General features: G+C 47.4%; 1 protein-coding gene across 1 annotated transcript in view; it reads right to left on the bottom strand.

Moving 5' to 3' along the window:
- The window catches only part of BRINP1 (BMP/retinoic acid inducible neural specific 1), a 90,257-nt gene that overhangs the window by 41,317 nt on the left and 26,819 nt on the right, over positions 1 to 22,121 (bottom strand). The window contains exon 2 of the mRNA XM_066332465.1: positions 20,155 to 20,422. Coding sequence (XP_066188562.1) covers positions 20,155 to 20,372 — 218 coding nt within the window. The 5' untranslated portion in view covers positions 20,373 to 20,422. The remainder of the gene's footprint in view (positions 1 to 20,154; positions 20,423 to 22,121) is intronic.

The following is a 22,121-nucleotide window of genomic DNA, read 5'->3' as shown; positions in this document are numbered from 1 at the left end:
ACCAAAAGTGAGAGGGATCAGATGCACACCCCTGGCCCTTCTCATCTCCCACACAGTGCTGTGGGAGTCCAGGTGGGAAGTCCTGGAGGATTGGTCCTTCCCCTCTCTCCTGTGCTGCTCTCTTTCATGGCAGACTTCTTGGTTTGTGTTGAGTTAAAATACAGGATCCTTCTGAGGATGAAAATTCATTCTGAGGGCATCAGATGCTGCAGAAAAGCTGAGGAGAGACCCCAAGGTGTCCCTGCCCGTGGCAGAAGACTGGAACTGGAAGATCTTTAAGGGCTCTTCCAACCCTAATCATTCCATGAAAAACCTCCCCTCCTGGCAATTTCAGGAGGGCAGGATTGGGCAAAGTTAAATTATCAGCTCCTATTCTAATTCAAGATGCACACACACCTGAGTTAGGGATTATTTGCTATTGCACATCTGAGCGTCTGCTCCCAAAGAATGAACTGAACCCCAGAATTTAGAAGCACATGCATATGTACATATTTATCTATTGAGCAAAACAACAATATCTGCAATGCTTTTTATTTGCCTTCTGTGTTTTGAGATTTAAAGACTTGTATTTCCTGGCTTTCCTCTGCAATCCGCATTCTTATTTTTTAAATAGAAGTTGTGAGTTATACAATTATATGACTCAAGCCTGGAGTGGTTAAAGAAGACAGGAAAAAAGCTAATGTGAATCCCTCAATTCTTACAAATACCGGAAGAACAGAAAATAAAAAGCCGTATCTTTGCAGTCTGGTAGAGAGCAGGTCCTGATTTTGTCTCCTACTGACTGGAAACCTCACAATCCCCAGTGCCTGAGCAAGTGCCAGGAGGAAAGGGGACAGGACCACAGCTGCCTCCTTGCCCTGGGTTAGATCTGTATCATTGGGACACAGTTCTGCCCTCTCTGGACTAGGATAAATCCTCAGAGTAGTTGAGTGATGCTCCAGCCAGTGGGATGCCTTTCAGCACTTCCCTCCACACCCAGGCATCTAGCTTTCTCCTTTCTCTTGCTTTTTGGTGGAGTTCCTTCCCCTCGTCATGATTCCCAGCCTTCTTTTTCATTTTTCTCTCCCCCAGCTCCTGCAGTGTGCACAGCAGGACAGACACAGGGTCCTGCACCATATTCTTCGGCAGGGCATAGAACCTGATATAAACTGATATAAACTTATCTCAACCCGAAAACCTAATGGAGGGCAGGGAGGCTCCTAAAACGGTGGGAGGAAGGAATTATCCGGCTCTGTGCAAGAGCAGCACCCAGAGGCCTCCAAAACAAGTGCACATTTATCTCACTAAGATATGTCCCTGCACCTGTCCCTACTCCTTCCACTGCCACTGCCAAAGCCCAGCTGCTGCCCAATCCCATCTCCACACAGAGGGAGAAGCCACCCCGTACTGAGGTGTCTTTGTGCAGCTCTGATGCTATTCCTGGTGTAACTTGCTCCCAACAGCAGATGCACTGGGTGTCCTCTCCTTGCCCCACTTTTCCCTGTCTCTGGAAGGGCAGGTGGTGCCTGTATTTAAAGCCTCAATCTTCCTGGGCACTGGACCGTGCCCAGCAATGCACTCATTGCCAGGGCCGAGTCTCACTGACTGATTGTTTGCTGATTCTGTTTGGCATTTTATCCTGGCCACATAGAAAACTTATTATAAAATCATATTTGTGTTCCACAGATTATATCGGCGGCTCGCTGCAGTGGGAGTGCGGAGCATGACAGGCAGAGTCAGAGACCAAGGTGACAAGGACTGAGCTGCAGTGCAGCCCTGGTGCTGCCAGGGGACAAAACCAGAGCCCCTTGGCCAGCCATGGGTTATCCTGGGGGTGGGATGGGTGCATTAAGTGTTGATAATTAGCCGTTGCAATTCTCCTGGCCAGATCTATGCCATATGCCACAAATAAATGTTCTAAACGCAGAACAGTTTTGTGTTAAACAACTGCAACCATCCCGACTGCCATTAAAAATCTGTTGGTCTTTCTTCTAGACAGTCCCAGCTTAGAGCTGCTGGTCATTTGCACCTGTATGGAGTCCAACAGTCCATGATAGAATCAGAGAAAATTATTATATAGGGTTTTGGTTGTTCTTTGGGTTTCTGGGAGCAGTCAAGATTTGAGAGATGCAGACTGCAAAGAAAGCAGTGTCCCAGAGGTTTAGGATTTTGTGGTGCCCTGTGAGTTCAGGCAGAAGACACCCCTGGAGTTGCACATGGCACAGAAATGGAGGCCATGCCTTTGCATGCTCCTGCCAGCTCCATTCCCTGCTCACCTCCTCGCCATGCACAGAGCGTGTGACTGGTGGCATTCAACCTTCCTCCCCTCGGCCTCTCTGCTGGGGAGGGCTAAACATGCAGACTCACATTTTCCAATTGCTTGGCAAAAATGTTCCCTAAACAAGGAAGGTGTCCTTTCCAGAGAAAGATCAAAGAGAAAAAGAAAGCTTAACCTCTGGAGAAACAACTGGACATGGTGGGATGGGCTTCTTGGAGAGGTGGAAAAATGTTCCAGCCTCCTTCTCTGCAGAGTTGTTTCTGCTCTCTAGAATATTCTTTCATGGGGGAGCTCCTTTATTTCCTGAGCAGGGACAGGTCTGCTGGAATTTCCTGCCCACTTCAGCTGAAAACAAGAGGTACCTCTTGGTTCACAAGTTCATCACAAGATGCTGGTGGTGCCAGAGGCTCCATGTCAGTAGAGTTGGCCATCTGGAACAACCCCCGTGTATCTCTCCATCTCATTGACTCTTTGTTCCATTTCAGTCTCAGCTGAAATTGGATCTTTTATCTCTCCTCCATTGCCTGTGACTCTTATTTCCCCCCTCACACTGTATCTGCTGCTATTTATGATTTATTCTCTGTGGCTGTCTATTTAATGCTGCCAAATGGTTGGGATGATGGTTTCTGTGGGCGGTGGAAGAAAGCAGAGGGATCCTGTCCTTTACCCGTCACAGAGGGACATGTCAGAACATCACAACTGAACGTGTCCCAGCATTGTGGGAGATGGGAATCCCACAGCAGCACCCTGAATTCCTGGCTGCCTGCTACTGTGAAATGCCCCAGTGCCTCGGAGTCATCAAGGGACACGGTTATCAGGAATCCTGGAAAAAAAGCAAGGAGCCTGCAAGCTGCTCTCCCCACAGTGAGCTTGGGCCACTACCCTGCTCCCAAAGCACTGGATGCCCTTTCCCGAGCCAGCAGCTGGGGAGACACACCTGCCAGTGCACAGCCTCTCTCCAGGCTCTGGAATGCCCACAGCTGCTCAGGTCTCACCGTTTTCAGGAAGCCTTGGGGTGTGCAGGACTCAGAGCAGTAAGACACGACGAATGTCTCTGTGAGGCTTCTTCCTGCTCCGGGAGTTTTCATCACGCGAACACCACGCTGCAGCTGGCTCTGGGAAGTCTTCTGCCCACACACTAAATAAATTCTGGTGTGGTGCTCTGCTTCTCTATGGAAACCGTACCCTGCATTTCTCTCCATAGGATTTTTCTCATTTCAGGCTCCATGATAAATTAACGAGAAGATGTTTTCTTTACACCAGCCATAGGAGAGACACTTTTCTGTACTCGATTAATCTTTAGTGATCTATATTAAATATTTATCTGAAGAAACGAGGCCTGTATTGCAGCAACATTTTCTATTATGAGACTTATCATATCAAAAGATATTTTCCTGGTGCTGACTCCTTCATCTGTACCCAGCCAGCATTTCCAATGGAAGGGTAACTTTTTTTTTCCCCCTTTCTCTCCCAGTGATCTTTTCCTTCCATAACAAGCTGCTGATATGTTAGAATTTACTGGGTTATAAACATTTTTTATTGAGTAGGAGGGAGCTGGGTGATTTGGCACCAGCTTCCCTAATAAAACCCAAGGGAGAGGCTGCAAAGTTTGACTCCAATAAAGGCCTGGAAGGAGCTGCAACCTTCTGGGATGCTGGTCACGAATGACAAGGGGAGTTGGGCAGTGTCAGTCACATAGCTTTGCTCTGCTGAGGCACTTTTGGAAGAAGTCCAGCTCACTGGCACAGGAGAGGGAGCTGGGAAGGACCTGGTAAAAGGCTGCTCTGTTCTCCCCCAGTATTTCTGAAATTGTGTGATTTATCACATGGAGCAGGGAGATGGGAGCCCTAAACCCTCTTGTGCAGCAAATGGGAGGTGGGGAGACACGAAACAGTTGAGATAACTCAGAAGGGATTGGTGTTGGGATCAGACACCGATCCTGCAAGTATGCAGAGAACTCAGATCACAGCTTGAGTTTGAGTCAGTGGATGGATTTTCCTGACATAGACCTAGCATTGGCTAGAGATAATCAGAATTAAGGCTGATCTACTGAGGCAGTGCCAAAAGGACACTCAGATGCAGTATTCTGCTTTTGTCAGGTCCTGAACAAAACCACAGCAAAAGGAGATGGTCCAAGTTCACCAAGAGCTCCTGACCTTCAACTTTCAAGAGAATGAACCTTTAACTGATCAATAATAAATCATCTCAGAATAAATCATCTCAGGACTAGATATACACACATAATAAATGTTTAGTTCTGATGATATATATGACTTGGTTGTTATTTTGACAAATAGCTAGTGAATAATATATCTGATGAACTGCATAATATTTTACTAATGATTAATTTATTCATTCCAAACAAACAAACAAAGCCCAGACTTTTCCTCTGCTATCCTAAAGAACTCTAATGGCTGCAAAGAGCTTTGAGATCCCTGGATGAGCCGTGTCTGTTATTCCTCCTTTTATCACTGCATATTTCTAGTGATTTATTACCAGGGAGAATAAATTCATGGCTTATGTTACGGATGGCTTCATTTCAGATTACAGCAGATCCTTTTTAAAAATTCCTGATTTTGTAATGCCCCCGAAAATCTACAGGAATTTGGTACTTAAGCAGTTATTTTCCCACAAAATGTGGTTAAACACCTTTTTAAAGTCTGGGCCAAGCACATCTGAAACATTCTAGGCTGGGGAAATGTTGTTTGGGATACTGTCCCTAGGGTTGGTTACTACAGGATATTTACTACAGGACGGAGGTCTGTGAGATTTAGTTGAGGATTGCCCTGGCTGTGCTCTTCCCTCTCCCTCCCTCTCAAGCCCATTCAGAAATACAATTTCTGTGAGTTCTCAGAGAAGATAAAGAACCAAAGAGCAAGAGCTCTTCCTCAGAGCTTTCCTGTGAGGGCGGGCTGATTGATTACGGATCAGACGCTGCTCCAGCTTCCCTTCCTAAATGAAAAATTGAGAGCTCTTAAAAATTGAATAAAATATGCCGTTCTGAGAAGGATTTCCACTGGCACGAGCACAATAGGAGGTAGTAGTGAGCTGCTCAATATTTCTGTGTGCACTGGCTAATCCTTTACTCCTCAGTCCCTGTGCACTCTCCCTGTGGCTTCTGAGGATAACTCATCTGTAATTGGTAAGGGCTCCAGTTCTGTGTCTCCAGACAAAGCTTAAATCACTCACGTTTGGGAGAGCTCCAGCTTCAGCTGTGGCTGGAGCTGCCCAGGAGAGGATTCCTTTTAGCAGCTACTTTCAGGCATGCAGAATCTGGCTCTGTTCCATGTTGGAAGAATCTGGAACAGCTTCTAATGTTTTCACTAGACAAAATTTTGTCAAAATAGCTCATTTCTTAGATCTCTTGCTCTCACAGTAGTCACTGGTGACCAGAGAGACTAGGATATCAAAAATATGTTGAACCCAATTCATCAGCCTGAAACACTCTACTGCTAACAAAAAAAGCATTTTGACACAACCTTGCAGTGGAGAAAATGTTTTTCTACCTCACCGAGACAATTTTATTGCACCTAAAATACAAAGACCTTTCCATTCTGTTATTTGTTTTCCTCCACCCTCGTAGAATTTCATCAGTTCTGCTCTTCTTTCAGTGCACAGTCACAAACACTATGAGTGAAAATCCTACTTCAGTGTTACAAACACCTGAGAGACCTTGACAGAGGCCTGAGATACTTCTGTGCCAGCTCACAGACTGCCACTATGCACAGAAAATCTTTTCCTTTCCATGCTCATTCACAATCGTGCAGGAGATGGTCACCAACAGAGCTGATATGTTCAAGGGGGAGATAAAGTACTGTCTTTTTTAAAGACCTGATCCAAATATCTCAGTTCCCTGGAGTGAAAACAATAAACTTATTTTTATGACTCTTCTGCAGGAGAAAATTAAGTCCAAGTACAGTTGGCAATTATCCTGTAAGCTTATTATATAGTAGCATTCAGCCTCTTGCACACTCTTGGTTCCTCTTTTTTTACATGCTGGAAGAGCTGCTAATTCCTGTCCCTTATTACAGAGTCATTTCACAGGGAAGCATTCCCAGATTTCATTTAATCCACTATAAGCTGTGCAAGACGCTGCAGACACCTCAAAAGCTGTGTGCACCTCAAACATCCACGGTGCTGTGGGCACAAAGCCATCTCTGAGTGACCAGCAGAGCCCTACTTGCTGTCACCTCCCCACCCTTTTGTGTGAGTGGCTCCCAGAGAAAATGACACAGCCTGAGTGAACCTGCTGGGGAAGGCAAGTGCCAGTGGTGATCCCTCTTCATCTTATCACACCAGCATCCCTGCTTTTGTGTCTGCTAGCATTCCAGGAGTCTTGCTGTGGATGCCACATGCCTGCAAGTGTCCAAGCCCAGGCTGGATGGAGCTTGGAGCAGTCCGGGACAGTGGAAGGTGTCCCTGCCCATGGCAGGGGGTTGGAACTGTGTTTTTTTTTAATATGCCTTCCAACCCAAATCCTTCTGTGATTCTGTGATGAATAAAGAACCCCTGGTAATGTGTACACCCATTGAAATATTGGAACTATTAGTTTCAACATTCAAAGGCTTTTTTCTCCTTTCAGATCAATCCAGCTCATCTGAGATCATCCAGCAATTAGCAAAACTTCAGTTGTGGCACTGCTAACTTAGCCACAAGTGTCTGTTCCCTGTGCAATTGTGTGGTAGGATGGAAAATTCTGGAATATATTTCTCTCTGGGTTTGCAGTGCTATTGCTCTGTGGCCTTCTCTCCCTGCTTATGCATGCTGAGGAGATTTTCTATTATGAATCACACCACAAAACTACCTTCAAACTCAAATTTAATAACCTAAGTATTATGAAGATCAATATTATGGCTATTCTCATTCATATGATTAACATTAATATAATTTGGGGAAATATTTATGCTGCAGTAGTGACTGGAGACCTGGATTAAGAGGAGATCCTCACCAGCTCCACAGAAAAGACACTGCTGTCTCCAGATGAGCACTGAGATGCAATACTCCATCTCTGAGTCTCCATGGGCTTGGATATTTTATGTAAGTTACCTAATAAGATAACAAAGCAGCCTTACAATCCCTGCAGCCACACTGGTGGCAGTTTGAAAATCATGAGTCAATCTCAAGTCAAGAATTAAGAGATTGGCTTTAAAATTCATAAGACTTCTAAAATCTGATAAATTTCAGGGGATTTTTTTCTTTTTTCTTTTTTCTTTTTTTTTTTTTTGCCTTCTGCTTTCTGACTATGTAGGAGTTGTATTATCAAGTTTTCCTCTGCAATTATGAGGGCCATAAACTTACTTTAAAAATTGAGTTGAGACATTTACATAATCACAGGACTCTGAAAGTGTGGGCTTTGAAGAGACATTAAATAGTCTTGAGATACAGTTCATCATGTGACTTGGCAACACTCACTGCTGAACAGTACAGCACAGACTCCAAATATCAAATACTCCCAAGGAACAGAGAGGAGGCTTTTCTGGCTGGGAGGGGGGAATCTGACACTTTCACAGTCTGCACATGAATGGGGGAGAAGGGGAGGAAAACAGGGGAAGGGAAACAAGGAGAACAAGGAGTGTGGGACTATTCATTCCACTTTAATCAGAGATGAAGCTGAGAAACTTCTTGTCTTATTCCTGTATTTCCTGCTTGCTCTTAACCATGCAACACAGGTTTTCCCTGTGTACCAAGCTCTCTGATTAGCCTAACCCTGGCTGTGCACCTGCACTCCCCAGGGACAGCCCCAGACATTTGGAGGGGAGTTAAAAGTAATGTTCTTTCTGGGGTTTTCACTCAAGAGCTGGAAGCTAACACTGAAATGTTTAATGCTGAATACTCACTGGGCAGGTTTGCCTTTGCTGAAAAGGAAATGACCAGAATGAGAGAAAGGGGAAGGAAAGCACAGTGAGGTTGGGTGGGGGTGTATGGGCTATGAAAACACCTTTCGGGGGTGCCTGGACAATGAAAACACCTTTCAGGGATGCGTGGATAATGAAAACAACTTGCAGGGATGCACAAGCAATAAAAGACTTTGCTCTCCTGACATAACACAGCATCTTCCACCTGCAGGTTGCCATGAGGAGGATGAGCCCCTCACTGGTCAGTGCATCCTCATCCAACCTGAATGCCCCAAGTGCTGTGTGATGTTCAGATCTCAAATCAGTGCTCAAACCCAGCCCACGCTCCAGCAGAGCTGCCAGCCACTACCAGCCCATGAAACCTGTGTTTGCAGCTTGCAAAGAGACTCTTTTATTGCAGGAATGACAAGCTTCAATGTCAGGATGCTTCACTGAGTCAGAGTCCAGAGACTGGTCCCAGCTGTAACAGGGGAACTCTTCAGTGGCTTTTCCATGACCCTCACTCAGGGGAATGAGAGGTTGCTGCAATGTCAGGCATTTTGGAGCCTCCAGACCCTGGTGGGAGCACAGCCATCAAACGGGGCTCTCCTTCAACAAGGCCTGTGTATCCCTTGGAGATGGAGAGTATCCAGAGGCTTTTCCCTGACTGGCCTCTGAAATGCCTGGTTGTTCCCTACCCTTGCTGAAGCTGATGGCAGGAGAAGGCACAGTGTGGGGTTTGGGGCCAGCAGATGTTGATACAAGGGTACATTAAAGGTGTCCCTTCAATATGGGCTAAGGGGCTCCAGGAGGCAAAGCACCTCCTGCCTCTATCCCAGAGCAGAGAATTTCCATGCTGCTGCCTAAAAAATGCTGTGCACCACTGGCAGGTTCAGTTAGGCAGCTCTCACACCTCCAGAAGTTTTGGAGGGGCTGAGAGAAACCTGGCCCTGAAAAGCTGCAGGACAGCCCTGAACAGCCTGACCTCATGAGTGGCATTCCTGCCCACGGCAAGTGTCTGGACTAGATGGTCTTTAAGGTCCCTTCCAACTCAAGCCTTTCTAGGCTTCTACAGTTCTATCTAATTCTATTGTAGCACAGCTTTTCCTGACTCTCTCTCCAAAAAACACTCTTTGAGTGCATGCAGAAGCACAAGCTGGCTTGACCTGATTGAGAATTTGATGGAACGCCTTCCTCTCCCGGCTGCTCACCCCTCTGCTGGGAGCCATCTGCACATTAAAGCAGATGTTGGTTGCACTCAGGTCATGTTTCCAGGCTTTCTTTTGTAGCCATAAGGACTAGAGACTCTTCCCTCCCTGCCTTCACTCATCTCTTAATTAAAGCTTAAATTCTGGTGTCATCACATGACTGTAGGAGCAGATCCCCAGGCAGACATTCAGTGCTCTGTGTTGTCAGCAGGACTTTGATTTAGAAGCATCACAGATCCTTTAGAGGATCCCATCCCTCTGGAACGCCCAGCTTGGCCCTGCTGGCGGCTGCCACTGCTGGACCTCAAGGCTTCCCTGTCAAGCAGGTGCATGTCAGAGGCTTTCCCACACCATGGAGAGTGGGGCTGGGGAGCATCTCTGTCCTCTTGGAACAGTGGTTCCAGAGCCAGGCAGCTGCGAGGAGTCTGGCAGGGAGGGAGAAGGAGGAGGAGGAAGAGGAGGAGGAGGAGGGGGAGGCAGCAGCTGCCAGCAGCCTGCACTGCAGTGCCTCAGCCCAGAGAGCTGGGTGGGTATAAACACCATTCCTAGCCACCCATCTCCTCTCCTCCCTCTCTCCATGTTTTTCACTTGATGGGATGTATTTGACCAGGAAAAAAAAAAACAATTCCACAGTGAAGGAAACCTCATGGCAGCTTCCTGTAAATACTTCCTGGCCACCATGCCGGTGCTGGGAGGGTGAAGAGCTGCTGGTGTGAAATGGGTTTGGTCACAAGAGCTCCCAGGCTTGGCCACCAGCAAGCAGAGCCTTGGTGCACACCCCTGGCAGCCAAATGCTGCCTCCATCAGCCCCGTGCCTTGCAGCAGAGCAGGTGTCACCTGCCCAGGGCTCTCCTGGGGGCAGCTGGGCTGTGCCAGGAGCCCTGGATGCTGTGCCAGGAGCCCTGGATGCTGTGCCAGGAGCCCTGGATGCTGTGCCAGGAGCCCTGGATGCTGTGCCAGGAGCCCTGGATGCTGTGCCAGGACACCTGGATGCTGTGTCAGCTCCTTCCCCGGGCACACGTGGGCAGTGGCACAAAGGAAGTGCTGGCTCTGCACAGGAATATTTGATCTCACAGTCTGCACAGGAGATCCTGGCACACAGGGCTGACCCAAACCGTGCTGCAGGCAAAGCTGATCTCAGGGTTTCCTTGTGTCCTTGGGTTCTGTACCTGTCCTCAGCAGCTTAGCCCAGGAAAGCTGCCTGGATGGCTCAGGCTGCCCTAGTGGGACACATCTTGTTCCATTTACAGACCCTGGTGGGTAGCACTCAGCAAAAAAGAAAGGGAAAAAAATATCCTTTCTGGAACCCAAGGGAAACATTGGAAGGACCTAGAAATAAATAGAAAAAGACCTATAATGCCTTGTCCCAGTGCTACTTGTGCCAGAACAAAAGTATTCTGTCTAACAGGATTACTTTTTTATTTTAATGTAACAGCTTCTCTGCTGAAATAAGCACCTGCCTGGTTTGAAAACAGAATTAATAAAATTATTGAAGAATAATTTTAAAAAACAGATATAGATATAGATATAGATATAGATATAGATATAGATATAGATATAGATATAGATATAGATATAGATAAGTTTTTTTAAAGAAAGAGAGTTAAAGGTTCTCTTTGCCTTGTTACCCTTTAAAATATGTTCCCAAGCCACTGTACCATAGTCTGCTGCTCTGGAGGAATTTGAGATGAATTTGCAGAGTCATTGCTGTCACAGCATGCTGGGAGCAGCCCTGCTGGGCACAGCTCCCCTTGACATGTGGAGAGGAACACTGCTCCACCATGCAGGAAGTGTCCAATGGGGAAGGATGGGGACATCCTTGTCCAAGCCCAGCAGGATGCAGACCTCTTTGGAAAGGTTCAGTGACTAAAATATTTCTGTGCTTCTTCTGGGATTCACTGGGAGGAGGATCAAACTATTTTGTCATGGATGGAGAAGGGAAATTTTCCTGCTGGAAGATGCAGCTCTGGAGATCTGTGCTAGAGCTCGGCCAATCCAGCCAAGAGCATCCCTGGATCAGCAGGCAGGGCAGGCAGGCAGTGATCTGCATTTCCAGGCACACAGCTCACAGGAGTGCTTTTCTTCAGAGGAACTGATGTGTCCTGCCCACAGGAGCCTCATCAGAAAGAGAACTTATCTTAACTGCTTCGCTCCACACCATCTCTGTGGGCTGGGTGTGTGCCCCCACCTTTGGATACAGGGCTGCCCTTCCCCGAGCCTGGGCAGAGTTTCTGCTCCCATATTCCAGCATCTCCAGGCACATCAAAGGCTGGTGCCACTTATCCTTCCTCTTGCCCTCTGTTCTCAAGAATATCAAAGAGAAGGAGAGGTGTGTCCTTCTCTCAAGCAATGCAGCTGCCAGGGCTGTTCCCAAGCCATTGCCACCTGAGCCCAAAGGCAGCCAGAGCAGCTGCTCCTCCAGCCTGACCAGGGCCAAGCTCTGTGCCTGCCCAGACACCCCAGCACAAAGCTCAGGCCCAGCCTTTCCCCGCCAGCTCCTACTGCTGCCTTCATTCTGCTTATGCAAATCCACCAAAAGCTGCACATATGCAGGGAGCTGCATTATGCAGGGGATGTAACAGCAGCAGCCCCTGCACTGCATGAAGAATGAAGGCTGAGGCTGAAGGAGATGCTGCCTGATGGAGTTGTCTGCTTTATGCCCATCACTGAAAGGGTCCTGTTTGCCAGCTGCTTTTACAGATGCTGAGACAGGAATGTAAATTGTGGCTTTCGTAAAGTTGCATAAACGTGTAGTAATGTCATTTTTAGATGAGCATTTACATTAAAGACAACACTAGGAGGCTTCATTGTTTACATGCACTATGGAAATGGATTTCAGGTTTTGGTTTACACACATTTATTTACATGGCACTTACTGATTACAAACCAATGTACATCACTCATTTACAGGCATAATATAAACTAGGGAGATTCTGTATTTTTGCCAGCATGGATTTCCATTGCTCATCCCACACGGAGAAAAGAACCTCCGTTCATCTCAGCTCCCTCTGTCCTTAAACGATGGGCTGTCTCTCCTAAAAAGCCTTGCCTCTGACTGGAAAACAGAAGAGCTGATGTCCCCTTTAAACACATAAAACCCTAATAAAGAGAAACCCTAATAAAAAGAAAACCTTGTCAGCAGAACTTCAGTATGACTAGAAAAGCCCAGGTAAAGAATAAACCCCCTAACAGTGCCCACCAGTTCACACCTGAGCTAAGAGTCACTTTAATGCTGGTTCAGAAGAACCGTTTACGGTGTTTTCTGGGATGCTCCAGACATGCAGTGGAGTGGAACAGGACTGAAAACCCGCCAGGGTGTGTGAGAGAGGCTCTGAGAGTGCAGTGCAGTTTGTCACTGTCACAGCACGCAGCCTGCCTTTGGGGAGCACCAGGAGCCTTCCCAGGCACAGCTGCATCCTGCTCTCCTCTTGGCTCTCCCTCCTTTGCCCAGCCCTGCTGGGGAAATTATTATCAGGCTTTTTTTCTTTATCCCAAGATGCTGAACCCAGGGAAAATCAAAGCTGGACCCTAGGGAATTTCAAGATTTCAAAGTCACAGAGTGAATAAGGACAGGCAGTCTCTTTTTTTTTTTTTTTTTTTTTTTTTTTTAGTCCTTCCCTAACTCAAGGTTATAAAAACTCCTTGCAAATTCAAACTGAAGAACAAACAGCTAAACACAATACACTCAAAATCAAAATGTTCCTCTTTTGACATTTTTGAAGTGGCACTACTTGATTTCATATCTTGAGATGAACTTTATCACCTTAAAAATGGCAAAAAATATTTCATTGGATAAATAAAGTGAAAATAAACAGCAAGGTTCAAAACTTTCACTGAGCCTGAAATGAAATGTTTTAATTTTTTCATTTTCCTGAAAAGTTGAACAAACATCCATTTCATATCAACCCATTTTAATGTTATTTGTGTTCTGTACAACCAGTGAACCACAAAATCAATTATTTGTACTGCTCTAGTGACCAGCGAGTTCAATCCAATGCAATAAAGAGACAGCAAAAAACAGTCAATGAGGAATGGAGAGAAGAACAGCCTGAAAAGATGATGGAATCTAATAGATTTTGTCTGTGGCAGAACTGAGCCCAACCAGAACATCTTCACAACCACTTTAAAAGATCCTCAAAGCACATTGCTGCTGGGAAGAGCCCTTTGTCACCCTCCTGTCTCAATCTCCACAATCCTGTCCCTTTGCTATCCCCTGACCACAGAATGAATGAGACAGAAAGTGATCAAGTTAAAAATTGCCTTTTTTTTTTATTATTTTCTTTGGGTTTTTTTCCTGTCAGACTGTTTTTTTCCCAGGTCAGTTCTTCAGCTCTGGAAAATCACAAGTTTGCATGAAATCTGCTTGGGAATTCCAGTCAGGAAAGGCCAGACTTCTGTAGGGTGGAGTAAACTTTAGCCTGGAGAAAAGGAGGCTCAGGGGGGACCTTCTTGCTCTCTACAACTCCCTGAGTGACAAGTGACAGGAGGAAATTACTTCAAGTTGCGCCAGGGGAGGTTCAGGTTGGACACCAAGAATAATTTTTTTATGGAAAGGGTGCTCAGGCCTTGGCAGGGGCTGCCCAGGGAGTTTTGGAGTGCCCATCCCTGGAGGTATCCAAAGAATTCCTGGATGTGGCACTCAGAGCTCTGGGCTGGGGACAAGGTGGGAATGTGGCACAGGCTAGGCTCGATCTTAGAAGTCTTTTCCAGCCAAAACAATTCTGTGACCTGTGATGCTGATATAAAACCAGCCATAAAACCCCCACAATCACTGACCAGCTTGGCCAAGCCCAGTGCCTGATGTAAGAGTCTCATTTTGGTTTTGCTCAGAAATAATAAAAGCTGCTTGTCCTCCCAGCCAGGGCAGGCAGCTGGACAAAGCCTGGTGCTGTGTGTGCAGCTCTGGGCACTGCTGGATGTGCTGGAACACATTCTCCAGCCCATAAATTGGTGAATTTACCTTGAAGTCAACAGTTTCACTTATTTATGTCACAGAGAATCTGGCTCATTGTTTTTAATTTGTGGTCCCATAAAACTCTGAAAGTTTTGTGAGACAGTTTTGTGAGACCAATCTTTTTTCCTCCTTTCTTTATTTTTTTTTCTCCTCTAAGGGAAAATTCAAGCAGCAGAACAGCATATGCATTTCTAAGTCCATTGTAGCCCATGCTGCATGCACAGCAAAGATCCTGGCTTCAGGATCCTTCTCTTCCTCTTCACCAAGGCAGTGGCACATTTAGGGAGCACGTAGCTGCTGAGATTTGTGGGTGTTCTAGGACAGAACAAAAATCTCTAGTGCAGCTGGATGCATTCACCAGTGCAAATCCCTTTATGAGCACACAATTTAGTGTCCACGCTGAACTGGAGAAACAGGGAAATCACTGAAATGTTGGTCAGATGGGACCCTGGGGGTCCCTAATCCAACCTCCGATTGAAGCAGGACCAGCTCTTGAGCACATCAGCTGAGGCTTTGTCCAGCCAAGCCTTAAAAGCCACCAAGGATGAAGACACCTCTCACCTCTCCACTGACTTGTCCTAGACCTGCACTGTTCTGAAGAAACAATATTTTGGGAGGAAAAAAAAAAAAAATCTTTCTCCCAGGCAGCATTCCAACCAATTTCTGTCCAGCTTGTGCAGCCAGTTACTCCCAAACTTTCCTGTCTCAGTAGCTCCTTTTCCTTTTCATCTCTCTGGGCCCTTGCTGTACCAAGTGTGTGTGAGCAATTGGCTGTGTCCCACCACTGCAAAGGGAGGCTGGGGCAGGACTGGCTGCTGTGGGATCACCTCCCCCACAGATGCTGGTGTATTTTAAGCAGACCTGACAGAGGTCTCAGAAGGATTCTCAATTTGCAAGTTTCATAAAATCAGGCAGCCTCTAACTGGTCCCACTGCAGGAGAAGTTACAAGGCGAGCAGATCTCCTTTTTACACCCCAGGGTTTCCCTGCTCTCTTACACAGAGAGCCAGATTTCCCCATCCCCATTGCCATTTCAGAAAATGGAATTAAACTCCCATGCATGGAAAATATGCATTTCTCCTTGCACACACACATTCCACTTGCAGCCCCGTGTGACCATCCATTTTATATTGCTGCTGTCCCTTATGTCCAAACATCTTGCAGCTTTTCATTAAGTCTACCCAGCAATGCAGAGCAGCAAGTGCTGTCATCTCCTCACCTCCCCTTCTCGGGGGGTGGAAGAGAATTGAGGCATGCAGAAATGAGCTCACCCACAGCCACACCACCAGCCTGCGGGGCAAAAATCCAGATTCTGCCTGTGTCAACTCTCTGCCACTCTACCTGTGAGCTCCCCTTTCCAAGGCACTGTGTCCTGTCCCTGGTTTCCACAGAACTGGCATTGGCAGCCTCTCTGCTCAGCTGGATGAACCCATCTCACCTCGCTCCTCTTTGCCTCTCACCTCTGATACTGAACAACAAGGCATCTTTAAAAAAAATCTTTTAAGAATAGTCTTTTTATTCTTTTTTTTTTTTTTGGGGGGGGGTTGTTTGCTTGGGTTTGGGGGTTATTTTGTTGTTTTATTGCTGTTTTCTTTTGGGGTTGGGGGATTGGGGTTTTTTTGGAGGGGGGTGTTTTGTTGGGTTTTAGGGTTATTTTGTTGGTTTTTCGCTGGTTTCTTTTTGGTTTTGGGGGGTTTGGGGTTTTTTTGTGGGGGGTTGTTTTTATTTGTTGGGGTGGTTTTTTGGAGTTTTTTGTGCTTTTGTTTGTTTGGTTTGGTTTTTTGTGGGTTTTTTTGTCGTTTTTCTAGAACTTGCTTCAACTGAGCAGCATCATCAGGGAAATTCCTCTGCCAGTGCCTCTGCCTGGCAATTTGCATGGAGTATTCCAGTGCTCAGCCCACTTCTTGCTTTGCCTTGTAGCTAAATAACTTCTGAGAGAAGGAAAAAAAAAGGGAAAAAAAAAAAAAAAGACATGACAACATACTTCAAAGCAGTGGGCTGAAGCTGTTAAGTGTTCTGTGGTAACGGGGATGTTTCCTGGTCTGAGCAGGACCCTGGTCCCAAAGCCAAGCTGAGCTTCATCTGTTTTCCAGCCTTCCTGCAGTACTTTGTACCCAAGGCTCTCATGACGAGGACTAACAACAAGGCTGGTGATAATGAATATTCAGATATCCCACAAACCACTCTCAGCATCTGCCATCCTATCTGCATTAGCACCAGCGCTCACAGATAATGATCAAAGCAGCATTTTCCTGCCAGAGGCCCCCCTAAACCACCCTTATTAGTATGAATCAATGCTGACTAATGTGCTTCTCTAATGCAATTGTATCCACTCCTACTGCTCATGATTTAATATAAAACATCTCCCCCTTTGCTTGCCTTCCTCCTAATGCCACGTGCAAGGTGTGAGCCTTGACTTGAGGGTACCAGGAAAATCAGTGATCCAAGTTTGACAAGAAAGAGACCCAAAATCCACGGAAATGAAATGCATGGAAGGAGGGAACAAGATTTTGGAGGTTGTAACAGTGAACTGGCTTTTGATGCTAGGATGCCAGACCTGGATCCAGGCTTCCTGTGAAAGAGATCATCAGCACTGAGGTTCTACAGCAATTCTGTTAATGCAGAATATAAAATAGTCCTGCCCACTGCAGCAGGCTCTGTGCCTGCTGCTGACAAGCGCTGGACTTCAGTAGTGATGGAAGGAGGACTCCTCCATGCTTTTACCTTCCTTCCTCTTTAGCATCACAGGCAGAAAGGAGAAAACCCTGCATTTTGCCTCCTGCTGCTCTTAGCACCACCAGTGTCTTTGCCTTGGTGGTTTTCTAGTGTAAATGACACAGCCCTCATGTGATGTGTCCATGTTCCCACACAGCAGGACACCAGGGAAATCACTAAACAGCCAACAGGGTTTCAATTAAGGATGGGTGAAGTCCTCTGGCCTGATTTCACATCCTCTCCAAACTCTGGGTCACTGTGGCTGGTTTGGAGAAGGGCTCAGGCCAAACCTCCCTCAGCAAAATCACAAGTGCCCCAAGCAATTGCCTGACAGAGCAATGAACTAAAATCCAGCCAATCTAAAAAAGTCTGGGAGGAAAGGGGCATTGAAGGAGAAGATTGCACCGAAAATTCCCATGCTCCATATCAGCTGCTTTCCTAAGGAAAGGAGTGATATCCTTAATGCAGGATATGTGCCTCCCTTGGGCAAGTGTAGTGCAAAGAGCAATTGAGAGAAATTTTTGGTAGGAAAGAAGCTCCTATGTTGGAATTAAACAGTTGACAAAATCCCAGCAGCTTTACAGATTCTCTGAGTCAATTTAAGGAGCCCACAAAATGAGATTTTACCCCTGTGGGCCTCAGTAAAATGGAATGTTCTAGGGGAGTGTCTGCACAGTCTAGCTCTTAACTGTGAGAATTGGCTGTGGCTCCACTAATGCTCCATAGCCAGACTGAGTCTGATATCCCTTCAAAAATGCATGGGCTCAGTTTTTTAAAGTGACCAGTTCTGCCAACAGAGCCAGATATTAAAACCAAACAGCCCTCCAGCATCCAGCCAGACTCCCACCCGATCATTCCATGTGCTCTGCTGAAGCTCATGAGGCTTTCCCTGCTTCCTCAGCCCACCATGGTGGGAGCAGGTTTTTCCCAGACCTGTATTTCCAATCCCCACACGCATGGCTGCCATCCCCCAAGCACTCAGCTCCCTCCTCCAGCTCAGTGTGTGGTGTTTGGCCATGAGATGCCCTGGGAGCCCTTGCAATCCTCTCTAAACTCTCTCCCTAACTACTTCCACTGGATTTTGTCTTAGCTCCAGTTTCTTTTGGGAATAGTGACTTCCTCAGCACGGTCACTATCTGCAAGACCCCTCTGAGACACCTCCCATGAACACAGACTCCTGATGCCTCTTTTCTCCCATGCTGGAAGGAGGGTGTTGTGTTCTCCACCTGCTCCACGTGTCTTTCATAAATGGTCTAGCAATATTTAGCAGAAATAGAGAAAACAGAGCTCTTTCCACTCCCCATGCATAAAGGTCATCCTGAACTGAGGTAAGACCTCGAATTCATATTAGTTCCCTACAAACCAAAGGGGAATTTGTTCCTTACCCCCTGACAGATAAAATGAGAAATCACAGGCTTCACAGACAAATAAGATTCTGGCTCTTTTATAAAAGTGGAGGAGGCAGAGCCATGGCACAGAGTGCCTGCTCAGGGTGTGAATCCTCCATCACAGGAGACCTCACAGGCTCCCCACAAACCTCTGTCAGACGTGGCACAGGTATGTCGGAGCCTGCCTTGGGGAAGAGGCACAGATTAAATGACCTCTCAAGGTCCTTCTAGACCCGTTTCTCCGTGATGCTTAGAGACAGGATCCCAGGCTTGATGGATCTGTGGCCTGACTCACAGTGACAGTTTGTAGATATGTCTGAACACATCCATCGTGTGACTCTCTCCCCCCAGCCCCTGCAGACTCTGTGGTGGCATCCTGGGCTGCACAGCTCTTTAGCAAAGGGCAGAGCCAGTGCCAGAGGCGAAGAGCAGGGCAGGGATCTGCAGCCTGGGTCACTTTGTGTGTTGGCAGGCAGGGCAGCAGGGCAGCTGGGCAGAGCACAGCCAGGGAAAAGGGCTTTTGGGGAAAGGCATTTTCCCTGCTCTCTGTGCACAGACAGTGAGAGCTCACCAGCACAAGCAAGGCAGCACAGCTTTGAGTTCTTGGGGCTGTCTTCCCCCTGAGCTGTTTTGGAGAGGACAAGCCAGGACAGTATTTTTAACCCACCCTTGATGCTGCAAGGAGAGGGGGTGCTGCATGCACTCCCTGGAGGCCACAGGACAAGAACAACTCATTTTTCTTCCCCACACAGAGCTGATGCCTCTCACATCTCTGTTGCTGTGCCTCTGGCTCCGTGCCCATGGGACAGCACTCCCTGCACACAGGTGATCCCTGTGCTTCCCTGCTGCCCATGTCCCCATGTGCATAGTGCCATGGGCTGTTCACCAGCACTTCCCTGCCCACCACTTTGCATGGCTGTGTTTGCAAGTGTCTTTCTGAAGCACAACAGGACCATATAATTATGTAAATGCACACATGGCTGGGAGAGTTTTTCAGTCTCTTTGGGTTTCAGCACAAATCTCCTGACACTTGCTGGCTTATTCCCCTTCATTCCAAAGTGTTTGCTGCTTTAATAGGATGTTCATTTGAGCACCCCAGCTTTTCAGATTAAAATGAAGAGAAAAAAATGTGGTTCTAGATAGCACAGCTGGCAAGAAGAGTTTGAAACAAGCAACAACCAAGGCTTAAAAACCTAGAAGGCAAAATCAAATCCAAATTCTGCCTATTCTCTGTAGGCTTGTTTTAACTCTCTGCAGTTATCTAAACCAAGACCACAGTTCTGGAGCCAAGTCCAATTTATACATGGAGATAAGTGCTCAGAGATGTGTGGCAGGCAGCACACAGCCAAGGCTCCTACACAGCAGTGTGAGAACTGTCACACTGACGTGCGTGGTGACATCTTTATGTGAACCTGCAGCTATTGGCAGTTCACATGTACGAGTTTGGTGCAGCGGCTTGGGCTGTCCAGAGCTCCATTGATTCAAAAAAAGCTGCTTGGGAACCTGCCTGTGAACTGTCTGTCACCACGAATGAAGAACACCCACCCCCTCAGCTCCTTTTCATCTCTCTCTGCGCTGTGCACATTGCCATGACACTGCAGTGCCTTCATCTCCCTCTCAGAGCTCTCCAGCCCAGCCTTTGAAGCAATCTGCATTGCCAGCTGAGGGAACCAAAGCAGCCTTTCCGGGTGAGATAGGGACAATGGTGCATCTCCCATCAAGTCCCAGCCTGGAGCCCACGGGAACTGGCAAAGCTCCCAGCACAAAAGCCTCCTCCAAGCTGCAGGAGCCCGACATACCTGTATATTTTATATCTGGTTGTAAATCCTTGACGATGTCTTTCCACAAAGGATAAGTAGCTCCGTGAGTGGTGGAAAGGCCCCCTGTCTGAAATAAGCCAATCAAACTCCTTGGAGACATGTTGGTTGGTAGCTGCTGGGTCCTGGTGGGAGGGCTGTATGAGTATATGGTCCCATATAAACAGGAGGTAGAGGAACTCAACAAGCCTCCAGTTCATGCTTTTCTGTCTGCCTTGTTCCTCTCATTCTTGCTCCATTCTGTGGAGTCCTGTTGGAAGAGAGAGGGGATAGGAGGAAGGAGAGAAAGAGAAATGGAGGGGAGGAGAGGGAGGAGGGAGAGAAAGAGAGAGATTAAAAATGCTCTGATCCTTTGACAACCTTCTCTCAGGGCGAAAACAGACGTGAAAAATCAACTTTTAAAAGACTTCAGTTTGCCTGTGTTACGGCTTAGAGCATTTGGCAGTGTTTTATTCATGTATTTAAGTGGTGCCTTTAACCTCCTGAGCATATATCACCTTTGAAATAACCAGGTCCTGACCTGAGACATCCTCACCCCAGCCCCTCCATCATTTCCCTCGTGAAGTTCTGCACAGTGCTGCAAAGGCAAGTGAAGGCCAGGCACAGGGGGTAGCTGCACCCTAGGCTACAATTACCCCTTTATTGTCCCTTTAATGCTGTGCCAGAGAAATGTGTCTTCTGCTTTCATGTCTCTCTGATGATCTGTAATCCATACTCTGTGCAACCTGAGCAATCTATAAAGACCCAGCTCTCACTTTCAAGTGCTGCCAAAAAAAGAAATAAAACAAAATAATTACCCAGGCTTTGGCGACGAGCACACATGGACAGGTACACACACACACACACAGACACAGGCTGAGATCCTGCCAAACTCTGACACAGAAAAATGCCCTCCCCCTGCCTTCCTGCTGGGGAGGTGTGTGTGGTGCAGGGGATGGGGGCTGCTGCTGTTTCAATTATGGTGGCACCTCGAGGCTCTTCCCAAGGTCAAGGCTCTGCAGGGTGACACACTGAAGGTGCATATTCAACAAGGAAGATCCTTCCCAGCACCTGGAGCAGGTCACACTCTTCCTGCCACAGTGGGAGAGCAGCAAAGCAAGGCTGAGGACAGCCCTGTGCTGAGCCAGCTCCTCTCCCAGGCATGTGACAAGACATATGATGAGTGGGAAGGCAATCAGAGGGGTAAGGTGCCTTGCCAAAGGTTACACAGCAAGCCATGGATACAGCTGGAAGAGAGCCCTGCTCTCCTGACTCCCATTCTCAGCCCTTAGCTCATCCTCCCCCACAGGGAGGCTGCTGGCACCGTGCCCCAGGTGGCAGGTGAGGCCCTGCTGGGCTGTCACCCTGCACACAGGATGGTCCCCTCCTGCTTCCACAGCACAAGGTGGCTGCTGCAGCAGCTCAGCCTCTTGGGTTGTGCTCCTCGCCCCTGGGAGCTGCTTGGAAAAAATCCTGTCCACACTCACAACTGGTTCCTCCTCCTGCCTCCTGGACTTTTGGGGGGAATGCCAACATTGTGGCATTTCAGGCTGCTCGGCCCTGGGAACACAAGCTGTCCTCAGGAGAGGTGAGACCCACCTGTGTCTGTAAAACACGGTGCAGAGAGACTGCAGATACTTCTTAAAGCAGGAGAAATGAGGCTACTCAGAGCTTTGCCACAGTGAGGTTTCATGGCAGGCTTCTTTGTACATCTCCAGAAAACCTTCTGATATGGAGCCTGAGTCCTCTATAAGCACTCCAAAAGTTTGTAATTCCCAGGAAGAGAAGCCTTTGCTAAGAGTGTAGGAGAGGTGTGCTGGAGCAGTGTGTGAGTGCCACAGCACTGTGTGTGAGCCTTGGCTGGGGTGGGCAGCAGAGCACAGACCAGCACAGCCATCTCCTCTGCTCCAGGAGCATTCCTTGGAGCATGGCAGGGCTGCACCCCATGGCAATGGGTGTGTGAGGCTGCT

This window comes from Sylvia atricapilla, chromosome 19, assembly GCF_009819655.1.
Source record: "Sylvia atricapilla isolate bSylAtr1 chromosome 19, bSylAtr1.pri, whole genome shotgun sequence".
Lineage (NCBI taxonomy): Eukaryota > Metazoa > Chordata > Aves > Passeriformes > Sylviidae > Sylvia > Sylvia atricapilla.
Note: the sequence above shows the minus strand (reverse complement) of the source record. Positions and strands in the feature narration are given on the sequence as shown.